We start from the raw sequence: 17897 nt of genomic DNA, 5'->3' as shown, positions 1-17897 counted from the left end.
AATTTTTTTGTTTTTGGTTCCTCTTATCTTGAAAGCTCACTTTCTTTTTCTTTTTTAAAATTTCACTAGTCTAAAATATATCAAGTTTGTTTATTTACTATATCAAAAAATTTATATTTTCTCCATACTATATTGGCAAGATACTTTTATACAGAAAATGCAAGACGTTAGAGTAATATGTCGAAGTACATTAAAAACTTTATGCACAATGAGGTATATTGATTTCGACAAAAAAAAAAGAGGTATATTGATATTTTTTCGTAAACAGTTGACAGATCATATTAACTTTTGTCAATCTAAAGTAGTGATATTTTTTTCAGCATCTTTGAAATAATTAAATCCTTACTATGTGCAGCGTTTTAATTTAATTAAAGTTTACATAGTTAGCAATCTATCCATAAATTCGAACAACAACCAAGAAAAAGAACTAGATTTTTTTGGAAATTTCTCTTTTCAAGAAAATAATAGAAAAAAAATAATGCCTTTAATATACATGAAACTTTCACAAAAAATAAAAAAATGAATAAATTAAATTCTTAATTATGGTAAGTAGATCATACATAGATATCGAAAAAAAAAAAAAAGGAAATAAATTTGTGATCACAAATTTAAATTGTAATAATTGTCATACTATATATATATATATGAAAAATCGTCTCTCTCTTAAGTTATGTTCTTGACATCTGATTTCTTGTTTCAACAAAGTTAGATTAGAGGCTCTCTTGGCAGAACAAAAATTACTGAAGTAAGTTTAGGCATCAGAGACCAGTTGTTCTGCCTAGTGGCAAGACGTTGCATATTTTAAAGTGATTGAAAGTACGTATTTACAAGAAACCTGACTGAGCAGCCCGCTTCATCCGGGACATATAACCAATTGAACACAGCAGTACGAGTAGCAATTTACATCTTTCAAGCAATGGCATGAAGATAACAAGCCAACCGGCAACCAACACAAGAACAACGAAGGTTCTTTCTGATTAAGGATTTATGGGGGAGATAAACAGAAGTCAGCATAGCAAATTGCAATATAGATCTTCGCTGAATTGGCTTGAGCGATGACATTTTCTGCTTCAATTAACTCGAGGAGCTGTTTGGGATATCCTTTCGTCTTCGAGAAGCGCATACGGATCGACGTACTGGGGTGGTGACACTTGCACCTTGCTTGCATCGTGGACAAAAGTCGGTCCAAAATACTGTCAAAGAAACAAGGGTTTACCATTTAAATCATGAAATCTGCAAAGAGCTTCCACACCAACATGTAGTCAAGAGCACCGAAGAGACGGAACCAGATGAAAATCGAAAAGGAATATGCCTGAGGAAATGCTGTAGAATTTAAATGACGCTAAGACATTGTCGAGTCCTTACCTTTGTACAATCTACTTATACATGCAAAAAAAAAAAATTATTGAAAGGACAAAAAATGACCACAAATGATAGAATTTAAAGCAAGTAACAATTCATTTCACGCTGGAACGTGTTACATCATATTTCCCCGCAACTCGAACAAACAAAAGTCCACAGCGTTTTTAGACTCAGACCATGTCCTAGGCATTAAATCAAGGTGAAGTTTAAAATATTATACGCGAACTTCATTAGCGAACTTCATTACAGAACATCAAATGTGCTAAATTCCTCCAATGTTAGGCACTGACAAGTCGGCGAGAAAATGACATTCGACAAAATTGGTTCTCAAAAGCATAACAAGTGTCTGGCAAATTGCTATGTATTTGGCACTGACAAGTCAGTCAGAGAACAATATTCCACAAAAATGGTCCTCATAGTATAAGAAGTGTCTGGCCAGTGACAATCTAACAGAAGTTTCATGTACAGCAGGAAGGCCAAGGAAGGTAGCTTACGAGGTACAGAGCACAAAAGGATGCCACAGTTATAAGAATCAGTGGCCAAAACCCCAAGAAGAAAGTCCCTCCAAGTGTTAACAGAAGTTTGGCCCGTGGAATCAGACCCTGCCAAGAATAAATTTCTCTCAGTTTCTCGAATGTGCGTCGCATATGCCAGAGCAAAGGAAAGAAAAACAGTCAAAACTCGTTTATTAAGCCGCCTTCAGCTATAAAAGTTGGAACTTGACAACAAAAAGAAAAGAGCAAGTATTTGCCAACCTCAAGGCCCTCACTGTTCAATGCCATCGACTGCTCCCTTTGGTTGGTTAAACTATTTCCTGGTTCAGTAGAGACTGCATTTCTTTTTGAGAAACCCCTCTCTTCTTCTAATTCGTTGCCATAGGTGCTCTTTTTTGTGTCCTCAAGCAATGAAGTGGGAGTCATGCCCCTCCTCTTTAATTCTTTCATAAACAACGATTCGGGAGGTTCTTCACCTGCGGTAATTTGATAACGTCACTATTAAAAACTAGAACAGCTCAACTCTTATGTATTTTGTTGGGATATATAAATATTAAACCACGCCTTTTTCTATCAGCTTAAGCTTTTAGAATAGTTGGTTGTGGTCTTATAAAATCTTTCATGGTATCAAAGCAAGAAGTTCTGAGTTCAAACCTTTCCAAGGCCCTATTTGCCTTCCTAATGAATATGTTCACGCTTAGTACTAGGCAAAAAAATCAGACTATGCAGAGGATGGAGATTATACTAAATCTAAACCTAAGAAAAAGTAATGTGTAGAGGATTAGTACTGATCAGGGATCAACGCATCTCACTAAGGCATCACAAATAATCAGCCTTCACTAACAAGATTAAAGAAGGAAACCTTGGTCTCCAGCTGTCCTTTTTTAGCTTAAGAAAGTAAATGGAGCAAGGGAATTTTGGACAGGTAAATGAAAATTGAAAGGGAACCGACGGGCTTGGGGGAATCATCCGCAAGAAAAGCTATCAGTACAAGGGGAGACACTCGATAAATCCCAAGAGAGTTCCTTCGTGAGTAGTGGTGACAAGAAATCCTCCTTAATCTGGAGTACCCAAGACCCCCTTCGCCCCTAGTCTGTGGTTCTATAAGCAATTTTTTTTTAAGATCCACAAATGAGCCGCCAAAAGTGAACCATACCATTCAAACAAACTAATTCCAACAAATGAATCCGCTCGAGAATGAATTAACACTAGCACCATTCAATCCACCAGCACCGCTCGCATCCAGGTTCACGCATCCCCGTAGACTACAAGATTGACTTGGTTCACAATCATTAAGCGTCGCGGGACGTTGTATGAGTAGTGGCTCCTACCAACACACACAACATGGAGGTTTCAGGAGAGACTCTGCACTTGCAGAGCAAGAAAGCAAACAGAGCTTCTCACTGTAACGTTCAAATCGATTGAGAGGAACAAAGGAAAAAGAAACATGCAACAAAATATTCGTCCCATATAGTCTCAATTCATCCAACTGGGTAATCTCCGTTGCCCTTGAGATGCATGTCTCGTAAGTGTAGCTTGAAAGATGAAATTGCAAAGCATACCCACAAAAAGCAAAACATCAACCGTAGAAGAAAAGAAGCATTTGATCATCTAGGCAACCCACGAATCAATCCGCGCGAGGAAACCACCAAAAACAAAAGGACGTCTGTTTCAGTGCGAGAAGCAAAAGAGGAAGAGGAAGAGAAAAAGAAGGGAACTTGCCATTTCCATTGCCTTTCCCGTCGCGGTCCTGGACTTTACACGAAACAAAAGGCCTCCTTTCCAAATCATTCCTCGAGTACCCACAATTCCTCAATCTCAAAATCCTCCTCCTCGATTCCGATTCCTTAAACCACCTCGAGCTCCCGCTAAATTTCGATCGGGGGATAGAGGCCGAGGCGAAAGCGGGTTTCGCAATCTGCAGCGAAGCCATCAGTTGCAGACTCTTACAGTTCTGGGTTCCGACTATTTGCGTCAGCCAAGGAAGAATTTCATGTTAGTATGTGACAGAACGAAAAACGAGTTGCGTAGAAGGAAGCAGGAAGCGTGGGGCGATTCTCCTTCTCTCCAGAGGGACAAGGATCCAGTGGCGACAAAACGCGGGGGGTGGTGGCGCGCCTCAGTTCTCATTCAGGTGGGCGCACTTTAGCGAGGCGGCTGATGCAAGGGCTAACGTGCGCGGTCTTGTTTTGTGGCTGTGGGTATACGCGACTGCGCTTCGAGAGATCGACAGAGATGGCGACGTGGGAATAGGAGGCTGCCCAAGGTCGAAGCTTCCAGAGACGCAAGGTCTAGGGGGGCATGTCACATTTAGATGTTGGCATGAAATGAGAAAAATAATCGTTATTTGTCGTTATTATGGTTATTACAACAATCGTTAAGCTCGCAATCTCCGGGAGAAGGATTCGGTGGAAGATCACGTTGGAAATGTTGTTCGATGGGAAACAAAAAGTGTTTGTTTTTGCGCAATTGAATCGAAGGTGAGCAGAAAGTCCAAATTGGTTCATCAACATGCACCAAACCGGTTTCACAGGAAAACGTCATTCAAGAAACGTCAAAGCTGATTAGATTTAGAAAAGTCTCTCTCTCTCTCTCTCTCTCTCGGACAAGAGTGGCTTTGCCTCCATTACCTCCTGAGTCCACGTGACGACACGACACCCATGCACGTACAGAACTCTTCAACCTCTTCCCCGCACGCCTTTGGGGTTCAAATGGGACAAGCAGGATACAGATTTTACGAAGACCTTGACCTACCACCTGCATTGCATAACTTGGTATGTACGCATCAGTTTCTCCCTGTTTTTCATTTCCTCCTTGCCTTCTGCCTCTTGATCTCTTACATTGATTGCTTTTTCGTCACAAAATTTAGATGTGGCGTGCAGTGGAGCGTAAGTGTAAGCCTCGGAAATATGTAAATGTCGAATCTCCCTGCTCAAGATGCATAGCGTTTCCGGTACAAGTGATTTTGAACAGAGGCAAAAGCATGATTAGTGTTTGCATCTATGCTACTTAAGCGGTCCCTTTGCGTTCTTGTCTTGCCAACAGATGGAAGCGATCAAAACTTTGAAGTAGCCAACTTTGGAACAATTGTGATTATATATAATCACTACTAGCTAACAGTGCAAGATTGAGCTTGAGGGCATTGCATCACACCACAAAGTGAGGTTTTACGCATCCTCAAAAAGTTAAAAGCAATCGTGCATCACCCATTAAGGTTAATATATGACCTGTTTAGAATGTTCATTGTTGGGTCTTGACCCTGTAGCGACCGGTGATAGACGAGTGGCATCATGTGAAGAAGACTTCTGCTGCACTTGATATGAGGAGAATTCTGCGCATCTTCTGACTTATTTTGTGGTTCCTAAGTCCTTAAGAAATGGTCTTCACCTGGATTGACTGGAAAGCTACGGAGGTAGAGGGTGCGGCGGTGGGAGTGATGTCCGAGACCACCAGTACAGCGTCTTTCTCCCTCGCCAACCCTTTTACCTTCATCAGATCAACCGACTTCGCGATGTTGGCTTCCATGTCGTCTGTCAAGTCGACAAAGAGGGGAATAACTCCCCACTGCAAATTGAGAGCCATCCTGGTGCTTTTGTCGTTCGTGAACGCAAATATGGGAGAGCACGGGCGATTCCGTGAAAGAAGAGATGCCATGTGTCCATGCTTTGTGTACACAAAAATGGCATCGACCCCGAGGTTGTTAGCTGCGAAGTGAACAAATAAGCGCACAAAATCCATGTTAACTTCGACCAGGATAGACGTTTTGTCCAGCAATATATCATAACTCATCACAGTTTTCACGTAATATGTTAACAGAGGGTCCTTCATTCCTGGCTTCAAAAGCACAAAGCATATTATAGTGGAGTATCTAATGCGGGCTAGCAGTTTATGAGATATCTTGCATGATTAAAACTACATGTAAGAATATTAGGATGCTGAAGGGAAAAGGAATATTACCCATTTCAGCAGCACAATCACAGATTTGCTCAGCAATACGGTCAGGCAATGACGCTCCTAGTTTGCGATGACGGAGGATGCTCTGTTGGTTCTCCTGCCGGCTCCATGTTTCCATCCGACTGCTTGCCATTCGCAAGACAGACAGAGCTTTCTGTCCATGTGTTCCTATCGCAGATTCACCAGATAACATCAAAGCATCGGCATACTGTCTAACAGCTTCAGACACATCTGCAACCTTATGAACCGAGCATCTCGTCAATGACTTAGACCATTGGATGAAATAGGCAACTAATTATGCTCTGAGCCAATTCAGCTGAATATTTCATTCATTGTGCTATTACCAAGAAAAGTTATGGGTTTTTCTGAATGGACAGAGGATAAAGAAAGAGGACAAGCGCAGTAAATCTGCACAGGACAGACGTACGAAACTAACTGTAAAAATCTGCCAATCACTAGATGTATCCTTCTCAGTGAATGTAACTGGCCTGCCTATATGACAAAATTCATTCCTAGTAATAGTACCTCGGCACGGGTGGGAGTAGGAAATTCGACCATGGACTCAAGAAGTTGTGAAGCTACAATCACAGGCTTATTCATTTGCCTGCAGACGTAAGTTATTTCCTCTTGCACTGCCGGAATCTGCTCCAGTGGGATTTCCACACCAAGATCACCCCGAGCAATCATGATACCATCGGAAGCTTCGACAATCTCCCCCAGTTTCTGAAGAGACTCTAGGCTCTCTATCTTTGCCAATACTCTAATAGATCTGGTACAAAAGAAAGAACTTATGTTTTAGACTCCAGTAACTAGAGGTGATATTAGATTGCACAAATGGAAACTCCAGAACTTCCTTTCTTGTGAACTTTATGCACCACTTCAACTTACTTGGATGATTTGGTGGAAATGTAATCCTTAAGGTTGCGGACTGCATCAGCATCATTAACAAATGACATTGCAATGAGGTCTACACCTTCAGCAATTCCAAAGTCTATGTCAGCCCAATCCTGCAAATCAACCATATAATAAGGTGAAGTAACAAGCTTGAAAGCAATTCCAGGATTTTTAATTATTGAGATCATTTATTGTAGGTTTGCTGTGCAATTTCACCATCTAAGCAAACCAATCTGATTATGTAATGACAATGAGAGGATCCAGGAGCATCGAATTAGAATTCTGTTATATGTACTCTGTTACGTTTAATTAGCGGGAATCAAGAACAGAGAACCTAAACCAGCTTGATAATCCCCTCATCTCCAGTACTACACTTCCCAGCGGAAGAGTCGTTTTACATATCGATGGATAAAGCTCACTTCTCAGTTTTATGTTCACCACCGTTTCCATCAAAGGCGGAAGTATGAATGATTTAGATGGTAATGGTATCAGTACATTACAATGAAGTGCTGAGGTCATGGGGTAAATCCGATACTTACCCATCACCCAACTTAAAAAGAAAGGAAGGGGTCAGATTCGACATACAATATTACAAATCAGAAATCGCCTACTTCAGAAGAAAGGAAATAAGGGGCAGCCACGAAATTTTACGAATTGCCAGAACCAACTTTTGCCCCTTATTTCTTGCAAATGTTTAGCACAAATGGTAATGCATGAGAATCTAGGTTTCTCCTTTTCTCACGTTTCCTTGCTGTCCGCTATAAAATGCAACGACCCAGCAATGAATAAACACCACACAGAATTTCCACATCGAAGCAAAAATGACACACTTAAATCGTCAAAGAACTACTAAAAGCAGTAACGTCCCAAGCCTGAGGAAGAATAAGAACAAGACGCCAGAACTGTAAATTCCACCTTTCTTGACAAAGTAGGCAATTTGTAATTCCTCTCAACAAGCTTCCCATCTCTCCAAAAGCTGAACTTGGCGCAAGGAAGAAACAAACCAGAATCCGTGCACTTACACTTCAAATCATTCCCAATCTTTTCAATGACTTCAAAACTCGCCATGCCTCCATCAATAACGAGCTCATCACCAACCTTGATACCTGAGAAAGTTCCCGTTTAGCATACAGAGTGATGGTTAGACATCGAAACATATCAATTACATTAAAAGACTCCATTGTCTATGCAGTAACTCATACCTTCAGAAAAACCGGAGTGGTTTGCTTGGACAGTGAAAGGGCGGGAACCCTCAAACTTTTTTGTAGTAAATAACCAGATTGATCCTTCCTATTTTTCTCATATCAAATCAAAGCACCATGAGAATAGGATTAAGCAAATTAATGTATCTTCAATTAAGATGAAGTTTAAACATGAATGCAGACCAGACCAGACAAAATTTCACGAAAAAGTAAGTCCGGAATTATCGACCCTTCCTAATTTATGAACCATTAAGTGATCCCTCTGTGGTTCACTGACCTCTACTTTGACAGAGGAAGGAGCACCATGATCAACGACATGAATCTGACTGCCCTCGGTATCAATCATGACCGAAACACAAAATCCCTTTTCTTCATTCAGCTTCTTGATCTTCCTAATCACATCCCAATGCCACTCCCTCGAGTTGTGACACATGTTGAGCCTCACCACATTCATCCCTCCCAATGCCAATCTCTCCAAATCCTCCAAGGAGGAACAAGCAGGGCCAATAGTGCACACGAGCTTTGTCTTCCTCATCCCCAGAAACCCCTTCTCTCTCAACTCTTCCTCTGCCACCACATCAAACCCTAAAGCACCCCCAACCTTGCTCACACTCTCAGCTGCTTCCACTCCCACTTGCAATACAGCTCTAACTCCAGTAGAAATACTACTCTTCTTTCTCCCTCTAGAGCAAGAAATCATGGGCACACCGAAAATCTGGCTCTTGGAATTGAAAGTCGGGATCTTTGAACTGATCTGACCACGAGGAACAGTTAATTCCCCTGCGACTGCCATGTTTCTGGCGATCGATTATTATCGATTACTTGCAGATAATAATCTGGGGACCAAGTTCAAGAATCGGCTTTCGACGAAGTCTTGGACAAGCACCGGTGAAAAAAGTACTGAGTAGAGACAGATTTCGGCCTTGGACCGTAGAGTTCGTCAAGATGTGGAATTTTTAACGAAGAGTGAAGATTCCAACAAGGGTCCGATCTATTTGAGAGAGTACCAAATGTTTAAAGCAAGAAGGTGACCACAAAAGGTCAAAGAAACCAACTTTGTTGCAGACTCTGGAGCAACTGGTGCTGCTATTTGTTTAGGATTTTAACAAATGCATTATAAAAAACTGGAGATGAGTTCAAAGGACGGAGTAGTTAACTGGCGTTGGGAACTTTTAAAAGGTCTTCCAACATTAACGGTCAACCACTACCGTTCACTATCATTATTAGCTGGGCTAGTTGTACGCTTTGTCTTCAACCTCATGACTGCGCGGAAGCGAATAATCTCCATGATCTCTCTGAGTTGTTTCTCTCTTTTGCGTAACCAATAGCAATCACGGGTCGGCTCCCATTTTCTCCTGCGTTCTGTCGTACGGACTCGGACATGACAACAAAGACAGAGAACAGATCTCGAATCCGATGATTCTGTCGCGGTCTCATGTCAGATGGTCCCAAGTTGCCCCGACCCAAATGGACGGACAGCCTTTCTTCCCTCCCTACACAAAAATCGAACTTGGGTTGTCTGTGAACTGTGGTGTGATGTGAGACCGTCGTGTATTTTCGATGGAATAGATTCTTGCAAAGACGAATCTTTTGCCCCCTGTATCAAACCTTATCTTGACCCGAATAGCACGATGGAGGAACCCCATTCTGACAAGATGTTGGCGATGCTAGGAAATATGACATTTCGTGGAAGGCAAAGCAAGTCCTACTCGCATTCCTTAGAAGGCAACAATGTTTTGTCAAAAGTTGGATCGGAGAAGAAAATGGAGGGAGAGGATTTGAGAATATGCACGTGCATGGAAGGCATATTCTCTTCAGCACAGTAGGATTGGAGTTGGGACCAACCAGCAAAATTGCAGAGAAGGAAGGGTTTCCGCCAAATCTAGCCAGCTTGAGGTCACTATAGAGACAAGTAACAGACCAGATGGCATCTGTCCTGGAAATATTTTCGCAGTTCAGACGCGTTTCGGATCGAGCAACGTGGCATTTCTGCATAGTTATTCCATATCTGGTAGAGTTGGGCTGATGTTTTCCGACATATTATATTCCTCTTCATCCATGTCAACCTGTAATTTTCTTTTATTTATTTGTCCGAGCCCGAATTTTTTTTTTTTTTTTTGAGTTCATGTGTTTATTATCTTTTACATTCCTCCATTATGCATGGCTCTATACATGAACTAGCCCAGGACTTAGTCGTCTCGCACGTGTACTGCCAAGGCATTGCACTGGCCCTAGCCTGTCCATCTGTACTCCCCCTATGGCCTATGGCCAAGGCATTGCACTAGCCCTAGCCTGTCCATCTGTACTCCCCCTATGGCCTATGGCACTAGCCTGTCAATCGTACTTACGGGCATGGCGCCCTGGCTGACTCGGGAGGCTACTATTACGTAATATTGTCCACTTTGAACCTACTGGCCCTCACCGCTTTAAAATGCGTTATACAGAATAGAGAATTCCAAGCCTTATCAACTAGCTCAAGATTCCCCCCTAAGCGATGTGGGATAGAAGTAGACATGGCCGGGGGCCATTTGGGCCGGAACCGGCCCGGTGGAATAACCGGAATAGGCCCGTTGACCGAGATCGCCGGTTCCAAACCGAAACAAGCCCGGTCGGTGGAATAACTGGAAGAGCCCAAAATTGAGCCGAACCGGAATCGGAACCGATGGTTCACAACCCCCGATCATGTCTAGATAGAAGACATGCACTTAGCCTCGCTCGCGTCTTGCCAAGGCATTGCGGTGCTTTGTCCCTCCATACTTACCGAGTTTGAATCGTCCCATTCTCCCCCCTATGTGACTTTTTAATATGTCATTTCATGCGTTCTAGAATATTGCCCATTTGGAGAAATCTTACTGCGTGGTTAAGAATCGATGTAGCGCCACCAAGAAATACTGAATAAAGAAAAAAAAAAGATATACTTTCTTAATTTAATTTAAAAAAAATTAATTTTATTACTTAATTTGATATTCAACACTTTTGCTTTGGGGCAATGGAAATAGTAGGTTGTGGTAAATTTGGAAATCAAGACTTGAAAGTTAGTCGCTTTTGAAACATTGAAATGTCACCCACTAAATTGTATTAGGTAAAGAATTGGGGTACCATCTCGCTGAACGATGTTCTAATCTACGATGTGTGTAAAGAATTGGGGTACCATCTCGCTGAACGATGTTCTAATCTACGATGTGTGTAAATTGTCAACTCACGCGCATGCGCAATTGACGATAATTGAATGAAAAACATGTCAACTTCTATTCAAATCATCATAAAAACGAGAAACCCCGCGGATCACGTTTCGTCACGTTTCTTGCTTTCTCTCGTTTCACCCCGAGACAAAATTGCAGCTTCCGTTATCTTTTGTTGGACCGATAGAACTTGTCATGCTATTTGTCATATTCAAAGCTACTGACGTAAAATGACATGATTATATTCTTTTGTTAGAAGATTTTACGTTGCCTTAGGAGCGTTAAACTAATAAAAATGGTTAATTCGGCGGATTTCTGGTCGAGGTGGTTTAGGAAATGGGCATTAACCTACCAAAATGACCAGCCAAGAATCGATTGAGGCATGATTCCGGGCATATTCCCAAACAGAAAAGGCTAATAATTTTGGTATCCGAAGTTGCCGTCTGCTTCATATATTCAAATGGGCTAAAATCTGAAATGATTCAAGCTCTGATGTCTTGAATTTATGGAGCGACGAAAGGGACACAGTCCAAGTTCAGGATTTGGAGTCAAATGACAGATTTTTATGCAAGTAAATCATGTTGTTGTTATTTCTTTTCCTTCAGAAATTAAGTCAATGTTGGACTACAATTTAATCTTTGATGGAGTTGTCCTTTGCAAATACCTATTTGGCCTAATGAATAAGAACTTTTCTCAGAACAAAACAGATATGGATTAGATTAATTGGATAATATCGAGGATGTCATTAAGCTAGCCAGAAAGGAAGAAGATATAAACAATTAATAGAGTACCCGAAATGTAAGGACAAAATAGGAAGTTGGGCTTCCCAATTTTAATGATTTTTTTTTTTTTGGCCGGTCCGACTAATCTTTTTTATTGACTCTGGTTAGGACATAATACTCACACAAGATATAATAATTCTGTAATGAATAAGAAGTTTTTCTCAAAACAAGATTTGATTAATTGGATAATCTTGTGGATATCCTTAAACTAGCTAGAAAGGAAGAGGACATGTCCGGCAAAGAAACAATTGATAAAGTACCAGGAATGTAAGGGCAATATAGGAAATTGAGCTGCCTAATCTTATTAAATATTTTGGGCAGACCCACTAATCTTTTGATCGACCCTGGTTACAATTTTAACTTGCAAAGACTATGATGATTTCTCCTTTTTTTATTTTTCCTTAAAACCACAGTCAAAATCGAACCTTTCTCTTCTGGATTGTGAATATTCCCCCGGCACCGCAATTCACTCCGCTGTAGGAAAATGCCTCCTTTACCCCTCTCTCTCTCTCTCTCTCTCTTTATATACGACGAGCTTACATGCAAACGCTCTCTCTCTCTCTCTCTCTTTCTCTCTGTGATGCAATTCTTGCACATCTAGATAGATTGGAGAGCTTATTGGTAGAAACAGAGGGAATCCAGTAAAAACTCGAGAAAGAACAATCTGGGTGGGCCTCATTTTCTTTGTATTCGCGCGGGAGAGATCCAAGAAACTAGCACGAAGACCAAATCCTGGTCCTTCATTTGCATTTAGGATTCGGCGGCGATATTATATTCGACGGTGGGCATGAGGTTAAGTGGAGCGATCTCGAGCGAAGACGAGGAAGAGAAGGAGAAACAAGCAAATTCACACATCTGTCCGAGTTCACTCAACGTCGATTACAAGGTGGTAGTGGGCTACGCCCTGACTTCCAAGAAGAAGAAGAGTTTTCTGCAACCAAAACTCGAAGGACTTGCAAGGTGGGTATTCTTGCTATAGCCTGTAGGTTCCCTGTGTGCACATCATATGAAAAAAGTTTTCGTTTTTAGGTTTTTTGAGTGCTTTGATCGCTAGTTCTTGAGACGGGAAAGCCCAGAAATCTGGGAAAAGTTGATGGTTCTGGTTACCTGGCTTCCTATGGGGTTGCTAAGATTGGGGGAAATGTTTCCTGTTCGTTGCTTCTCTCTTGGCATTTCCTGCTACAGTCGGTGGTACTTATTGGTTAGACATAGTTCGCTTTCGCGGATTGATCCAACTGTTTTTCGCTTGACTTATTATCATATCAGTATCCCTCTGCTGGTATCAAGAATCTTGGGTTGTTTTTTTTCCTGCCAACTGTTTCCGAGGAATATGCTGAATTATATACCTTTTAGAAGAGTCCAACGCTAAGGCATTCAAAGTCAATATTTGGTTTTCGACCCCCCCGAGAAGAAACATATTTGATAATTTTTTGGCATGCTTTTCCTCGGAAACTTCCGACTCTGGTTTCGGGCCTCTCTAGGTGTTTATTTACCCATGTGTCCCTGGAGTAACTGTACTCATCTTATTGATTTCTTTATCCAAATCCCTGGCTTGATTGCTGGCTGACCGTCAGTTGCAGTTTCAGTGATTTTCATATATGTCCAGTTTAAAAGTAATGTCATGTTTGTTTATTAACGTGTCAGTGTCATGCTGTATGTAAAAGAAAATTACAGATTATCTGTAGGCTACGGCATGTAATCACTCCTGGTTCCTTCCCGGCCTGGCATCCCATGCTTGGATAGATCAGTTAGTTTAGCTTTCATTGGAAGGACGAAAAGACAAAGCAAGAAAAAACAATGGAAAGTATCAGCAGTTTCAATAAGATTTGGCTTTGTCTGCTGGAAAGATTGTACACCATATACTTTTCAAAGTTGCGAAAGTGAGTTTTATTAAGCGCATTTCAGTTAGAAAATGGAAAATGTTACAAATTTGAGTGTCTTTAAAATTCACTGTTTCTATGATGAGACATGTTGCATCTGAAACTATTATGGTGGACTGTTAGATAACATATTGTTTGATGCAGAAACAAGGGGATACTGTTTGTTGCCATCGATCTCAGCAAGCCCTTGGCAGACCAAGGCCCATTCAATGTCGTTTTGCACAAGGTCAGTCAATATTTCATGCACAGATCAACTTGCGGACTATCTGAAAAAGCTCTGTGCATTTTGTACTGCTGTTTAGCATCTGATTGGCCTGTGTTGCTCCCAGATATCAGGAAAGGAATGGTTCGAGATCATTGAGGTCCGTCCTTCTCTGCACTGTGCCATGTGTTTAATCTGCTTTTTTATATAAATTTTGAACAAAAATCGTAGAATTCAACCTCTGACAAGTGCCTCTCGAACTGCTTCATGCAATTACTCAAATATTGTATAAATCCATTGATGGGGATTAGAACCTGAAAACTTCAACCTTCGAGAAAAAATTTCTTTTGAGACAATTTGTAGAGTCCTTGCTCATCTCCTAATAACCATTATCAGATGGTTGAAATCTGTTCCTCAAGAATGCAATCTAGTGGAATTTCTCAGGTCAATGGGCCTAAATATTCACCACCTAAGTTTTTATGTTACTTTCTGTAGAAGCAGCAACTTTTGATTCAAAAAATCGTTATACTTGTATTAAAAGCCAAAAGCAGAGGAATGGGGACAAAAGTGCGATAAAAAGAACTTCTAAGTTTTAGTATCCACTGACCTTAGCACATGAACTGCTTTCTTTTCTTTTTAGGGAGAACAAATCTCCATCTATCTTATTTGCATGTTGGGAAATATCAGGGCTTCCAGAAAGCTCAATGCTTTTTGGCCCCTTCAAAGTATGTTTTGCACTGTACTTTGTTGCCTGCTATCTCAGAAACTAAGTATAACATTGCGAATGACGGAAGCCCTGCTCAAAAGATTTTGAGGCTTTTGCTTCTGCTATACTCATTTTGAGGAGTTTGTTCACTGTTGATTTTGAGAGGTATTTTTTGGATTATGTGGCCTAATCTTCTGAGGGATGAGAATGGTTCGAACATCAAACAATCAGGGAAGCTCTGTGCTTATATTTTCCATAGCTTAATTAACATCTGGTACAAATAGGTTTGACCCCGGTACAACAAATAAATGGACATTTATTCTCTTTCCTTTGCTTCTTAGTGTAAGCAAGTTCCTCTGATACTTTACTTAGCCTGCCAGAGTTGACATGGTTACCATCTATCCTTTTTGAAGGACTACCAGAGAAAACATCCAGAAGTAGCTGTAGTTGATCCTCCTGATGCCATTGAACATTTACTTGATCGCCAATCCATGCTCCAGGATGTTGCAGATCTGAACATGCATGGCTGCTATGGTAGTAATTTGTTCTTTAGTTCGTAGTATGTGGGTAGTGCATTAGCTTAAATAAAAATCTTCAGTTTTGGAACTAGATGACATAACGTAGAAAATAGTCGTTCATTGATGCTGACTGACTCTTTTTTCTAACTAAAACAATTAAATATTCCTGTAGGCACAGTGGGAGTTCCAAAGCAATTGGTCATAAGAGAAGATTCTCAATCCATCCCGTGTGAAGTTGCTGAAGCTGGACTAAGTTTGCCACTAGGTATGCTGTGGTGTTAAGTTCATTCTGACACCTGTTGGAATAGAAGTATTATTTCCTCCGACGCCTTATCTTCTCCGAATGTTGCATGAGTTCCAGATTAGGGAATTTCGCATTATAGCATTGACAATGTCTCAAAAGAACTCCCTCTAGATTCCTGGGGCCAATGACTCTAAGCACATTGTGTCATAGGTTGCACCACACAGAGAGCTGCATGTGAGCAAGCAAGGGTGCAAAGACGATTTTCATAGTTCCATGCACCGAGCGTGTGCACTGTGAATTCATCAGGATTAAACAATAAAATGACACTTGTGAGAGTCAAGTGAATTCTCTATTACTGAGGCTTAATTACTATGTTTTCTTGGTTGTTGCTGTTTCAGTTGCCAAACCCCTAGTGGTGGATGGGAGCCCCAAGTCCCATGAATTGTTTCTTGCTTATGATCGATACTCCCTTGTAGAGCTTGGGCCTCCCCTGGTTTTGCAAGAGTTTGTTAATCATGGTATAACTTCATTTTAGTTTTTGGGGTGTCTGTTGCTAGATAGCATACCCTCTGACAATCACATCGCGAAAATCTGTGTGACAACTTGTGCTTTGTTTGTTGAAGGTGGTGTTCTCTTCAAGGTATATATTATTGGCGATTCTATAAAGGTTGTTAGGCGTTTCTCTCTACCAAATATCAGCAGACGGGAACTTTCTAAAGTTACTGGAGTGTTTCCATTCCCAAGGGTTTCCTCCGCTGCGTCTTCAGCAGAAGATGCAGATCTTGACCCCGGTGTTGCTGGTAAGAGATATTGAACTGCTTTGTTTTATGTATATCTTGTTGAGTCATATATTCAAGTCAGTTTCTAGGTGATCGTTTGCTGTGGCAGAAAACTATGAGATTTGTCGGTTTGGTTGTTCTCTCAATATCCTTTATTGTATACGAGTCTGAGTGCTAGTATTTTATCCAGACTTATGCTGTTTATGTAATCCCCATCTACCAGTTCAGATTGGAGACTTCCTATTTAATAACAGCCTTTGAAGCTTTATTAGGTTAGTGAAAATTTGGGAAGGCACAATTTCCTTTTAGAGGAAGAAACATGAGAGGCATTGTAGAAAAGTTCCTTTTTCTCGCTCTTGCCTCATTCATCATCATAACTTCGCTAAATGTTGTCAACTTCATCTTGAAGCATCTGCAAGCACAAGAAATTGCAGGATGAATGAGTTCTTTTTGTTGTGGCTCATGATCCATTCAATGTTCCATGAACAATTTCTTACCCTGGTATCGCACTACATGGTCTGTCAAATTTATGAGCTCAAAGAAAAGTTGATCATTAGTTTTACTTCCCTAAACCTTTTCATAAGTTTGGCTTCCCGTGCAGAACTGCCTCCCAGACCCTTACTGGAGAAGCTTGCAAAAGAGCTCCGCCACCGGCTGGTAATGTGTTTTATGCTTCATCCTGTCTACTATGCCAACAGTGCCATCGGCACCTCTTTCATATCTGGTGTAGCCTTCTTTTTAACTTTATCATTTGTACCTCGTTACAGGGTCTCCAGCTGTTCAACATAGACTTGATAAGGGAGCAGGCGAATAGAGACATGTATTTCGTCATTGACATCAACTACTTTCCAGGCAAGTAAAAAGAAAAGACATCTTAATCATCTCACCTTATGGGTTTTTGGTGTACGAAAAGCTTGTGAAAATTTACTCATACAAATATGCATGCTTTCTCCAATGTCGTGGTTGGTTATAAAACAGCTTTTTAATGCCGATGCAGGTTACGGTAAATTGCCCGGCTACGAGCACATGTTTACCGATTTTTTATTGAGTGTGAGCAAAAGCGAGGGGAGAACAGGAACTATGGGAAGCAAGTTTCAATTATACATGCAGTATTAGATGGTCCTTGGAATCTGAACAGTTAACATAGATTTCTCTGACTGGTATAGAATGTCGTTTGCCCAGCTGCTAACCAGTACAAAGGGCTATCACCCCTAAAACATTACAAGATTTGATTTGTCTTTTTGTTTCCAGGTAACTTTGACCTAATACCTGGGTGCCTGCCAATCTGCTTGAGATTGCTTTCACGAGGAGTTAAAGCACCTTCTAACTCGAACGGAGCATCATTCTGTTGCAGAGGATTCACCTTCAATGAGAAGTCTTAAAAGTCATGTTAATATATGCACAATCCAATCTTTCGTAGTTCACGGTGGATGTAACATCTTAACTTAAAAGTTCTCTTAATTCGTTGCAATAAAAACGGGGATCTTACTCTTCTCGGTGTTTGACTTAGTAGTAACAACCCCACATTTCAATATTTTATGCAGTTCAAAGAGGGACGCAAAGGGACGTGACTATGACAGTTCGGTGTAAATGATCCTCAGATAATAATTTACACAAGAATTTAAGGCTGATTCTTGCACAAGGCCGGCGTGACTATCACAAGTAACCTTGCCTGAAACTATCATAACAAACTAGGAG

The 17897-nt window shown here is 40.9% G+C and overlaps 3 protein-coding genes across 6 annotated transcripts; 1 reads left to right on the top strand and 2 right to left on the bottom strand.

Moving 5' to 3' along the window:
- Positions 1-800: 800 nt before the first annotated feature.
- On the bottom strand, positions 801-4048 carry LOC115735634. 2 transcript variants are annotated; one of them, XM_030666991.2, is made up of 4 exons: positions 3579-4048; positions 2118-2332; positions 1857-1964; positions 801-1193 (listed from the first exon to the last, which is right to left on the bottom strand). In XM_030666991.2, exons 1-4 carry the CDS (start codon positions 3787-3789, stop codon positions 1071-1073), a joined length of 657 nt encoding a protein of 218 aa, XP_030522851.1. In that variant the 5' UTR covers positions 3790-4048; the 3' UTR covers positions 801-1070. The 2 variants fall into 2 exon arrangements, with proteins under 2 accessions (XP_030522851.1, XP_048128360.1); XM_048272403.1 differs by lacking the exon at positions 3579-4048 and adding an exon at positions 3419-3526.
- Positions 4049-4983: 935 nt separating this feature from the next.
- On the bottom strand, positions 4984-9156 carry LOC115735914 (pyruvate kinase isozyme A, chloroplastic-like). Its single transcript, XM_030667353.2, has 7 exons — positions 8184-9156; positions 7907-7994; positions 7620-7810; positions 6699-6817; positions 6336-6579; positions 5814-6048; positions 4984-5560 (listed from the first exon to the last, which is right to left on the bottom strand). Exons 1-7 carry the CDS (start codon positions 8697-8699, stop codon positions 5226-5228), a joined length of 1728 nt encoding a protein of 575 aa, XP_030523213.1. The 5' UTR covers positions 8700-9156; the 3' UTR covers positions 4984-5225.
- Positions 9157-12347: 3191 nt separating this feature from the next.
- Positions 12348-17694, top strand: LOC115735990 (inositol-tetrakisphosphate 1-kinase 3-like). Of its 3 annotated transcripts, none has more exons than XM_030667484.2 (11): positions 12353-12830; positions 13895-13976; positions 14080-14112; positions 15072-15192; positions 15349-15441; positions 15819-15938; positions 16044-16220; positions 16801-16856; positions 16967-17051; positions 17197-17359; positions 17451-17694. In XM_030667484.2, exons 1-10 carry the CDS (start codon positions 12658-12660, stop codon positions 17313-17315), a joined length of 1059 nt encoding a protein of 352 aa, XP_030523344.1. In that variant the 5' UTR covers positions 12353-12657; the 3' UTR covers positions 17316-17359; positions 17451-17694. The 3 variants fall into 3 exon arrangements, with proteins under 3 accessions (XP_030523346.1, XP_030523344.1, XP_030523347.1); XM_030667487.2 differs by having other exon boundaries at positions 12727-12830; positions 13874-13976; XM_030667486.2 differs by lacking the exon at positions 14080-14112 and having other exon boundaries at positions 12348-12830.
- Positions 17695-17897: the final 203 nt, after the last annotated feature.

Source organism: Rhodamnia argentea, chromosome 11 (genome assembly GCF_020921035.1).
Source record: "Rhodamnia argentea isolate NSW1041297 chromosome 11, ASM2092103v1, whole genome shotgun sequence".
In the NCBI taxonomy this organism is placed as follows: Eukaryota; Viridiplantae; Streptophyta; class Magnoliopsida; order Myrtales; family Myrtaceae; genus Rhodamnia; species Rhodamnia argentea.
The sequence above is the reverse complement of the archived record's forward strand: the minus strand, read 5'-3'. Positions and strand labels throughout refer to the sequence as shown.

What these genes read in the sequence shown, in the direction of transcription:
- LOC115735634 (XM_030666991.2), bottom strand. Translation starts at nt 3,789, where the DNA reads ATGGCTTCGCTGCAGATTGCGAAACCCGCTTTCGCCTCGGCCTCTATC. An exon ending in CGGGAAAGGCAATGGAAATG is followed by an intron (nt 2,333 to 3,578) that starts GCAAGTTCCCTT and finishes AAATTACCGCAG; the next exon opens with GTGAAGAACCTCCCGAATCG. An exon ending in TGAACAGTGAGGGCCTTGAG is followed by an intron (nt 1,965 to 2,117) that starts GTTGGCAAATAC and finishes TATTCTTGGCAG; the next exon opens with GGTCTGATTCCACGGGCCAA.
- LOC115735990 (XM_030667484.2), top strand. Translation starts at nt 12,658, where the DNA reads ATGAGGTTAAGTGGAGCGATCTCGAGCGAAGACGAGGAAGAGAAGGAG. An exon ending in GAACATGCATGGCTGCTATG is followed by an intron (nt 15,193 to 15,348) that starts GTAGTAATTTGT and finishes ATATTCCTGTAG; the next exon opens with GCACAGTGGGAGTTCCAAAG. An exon ending in AAGAGCTCCGCCACCGGCTG is followed by an intron (nt 16,857 to 16,966) that starts GTAATGTGTTTT and finishes ACCTCGTTACAG; the next exon opens with GGTCTCCAGCTGTTCAACAT.
- LOC115735914 (XM_030667353.2), bottom strand. Translation starts at nt 8,699, where the DNA reads ATGGCAGTCGCAGGGGAATTAACTGTTCCTCGTGGTCAGATCAGTTCA. An exon ending in CCACTCCGGTTTTTCTGAAG is followed by an intron (nt 7,811 to 7,906) that starts GTATGAGTTACT and finishes GAACTTTCTCAG; the next exon opens with GTATCAAGGTTGGTGATGAG. An exon ending in TGATTGTGCTGCTGAAATGG is followed by an intron (nt 5,561 to 5,813) that starts GTAATATTCCTT and finishes TTCACTTCGCAG; the next exon opens with CTAACAACCTCGGGGTCGAT.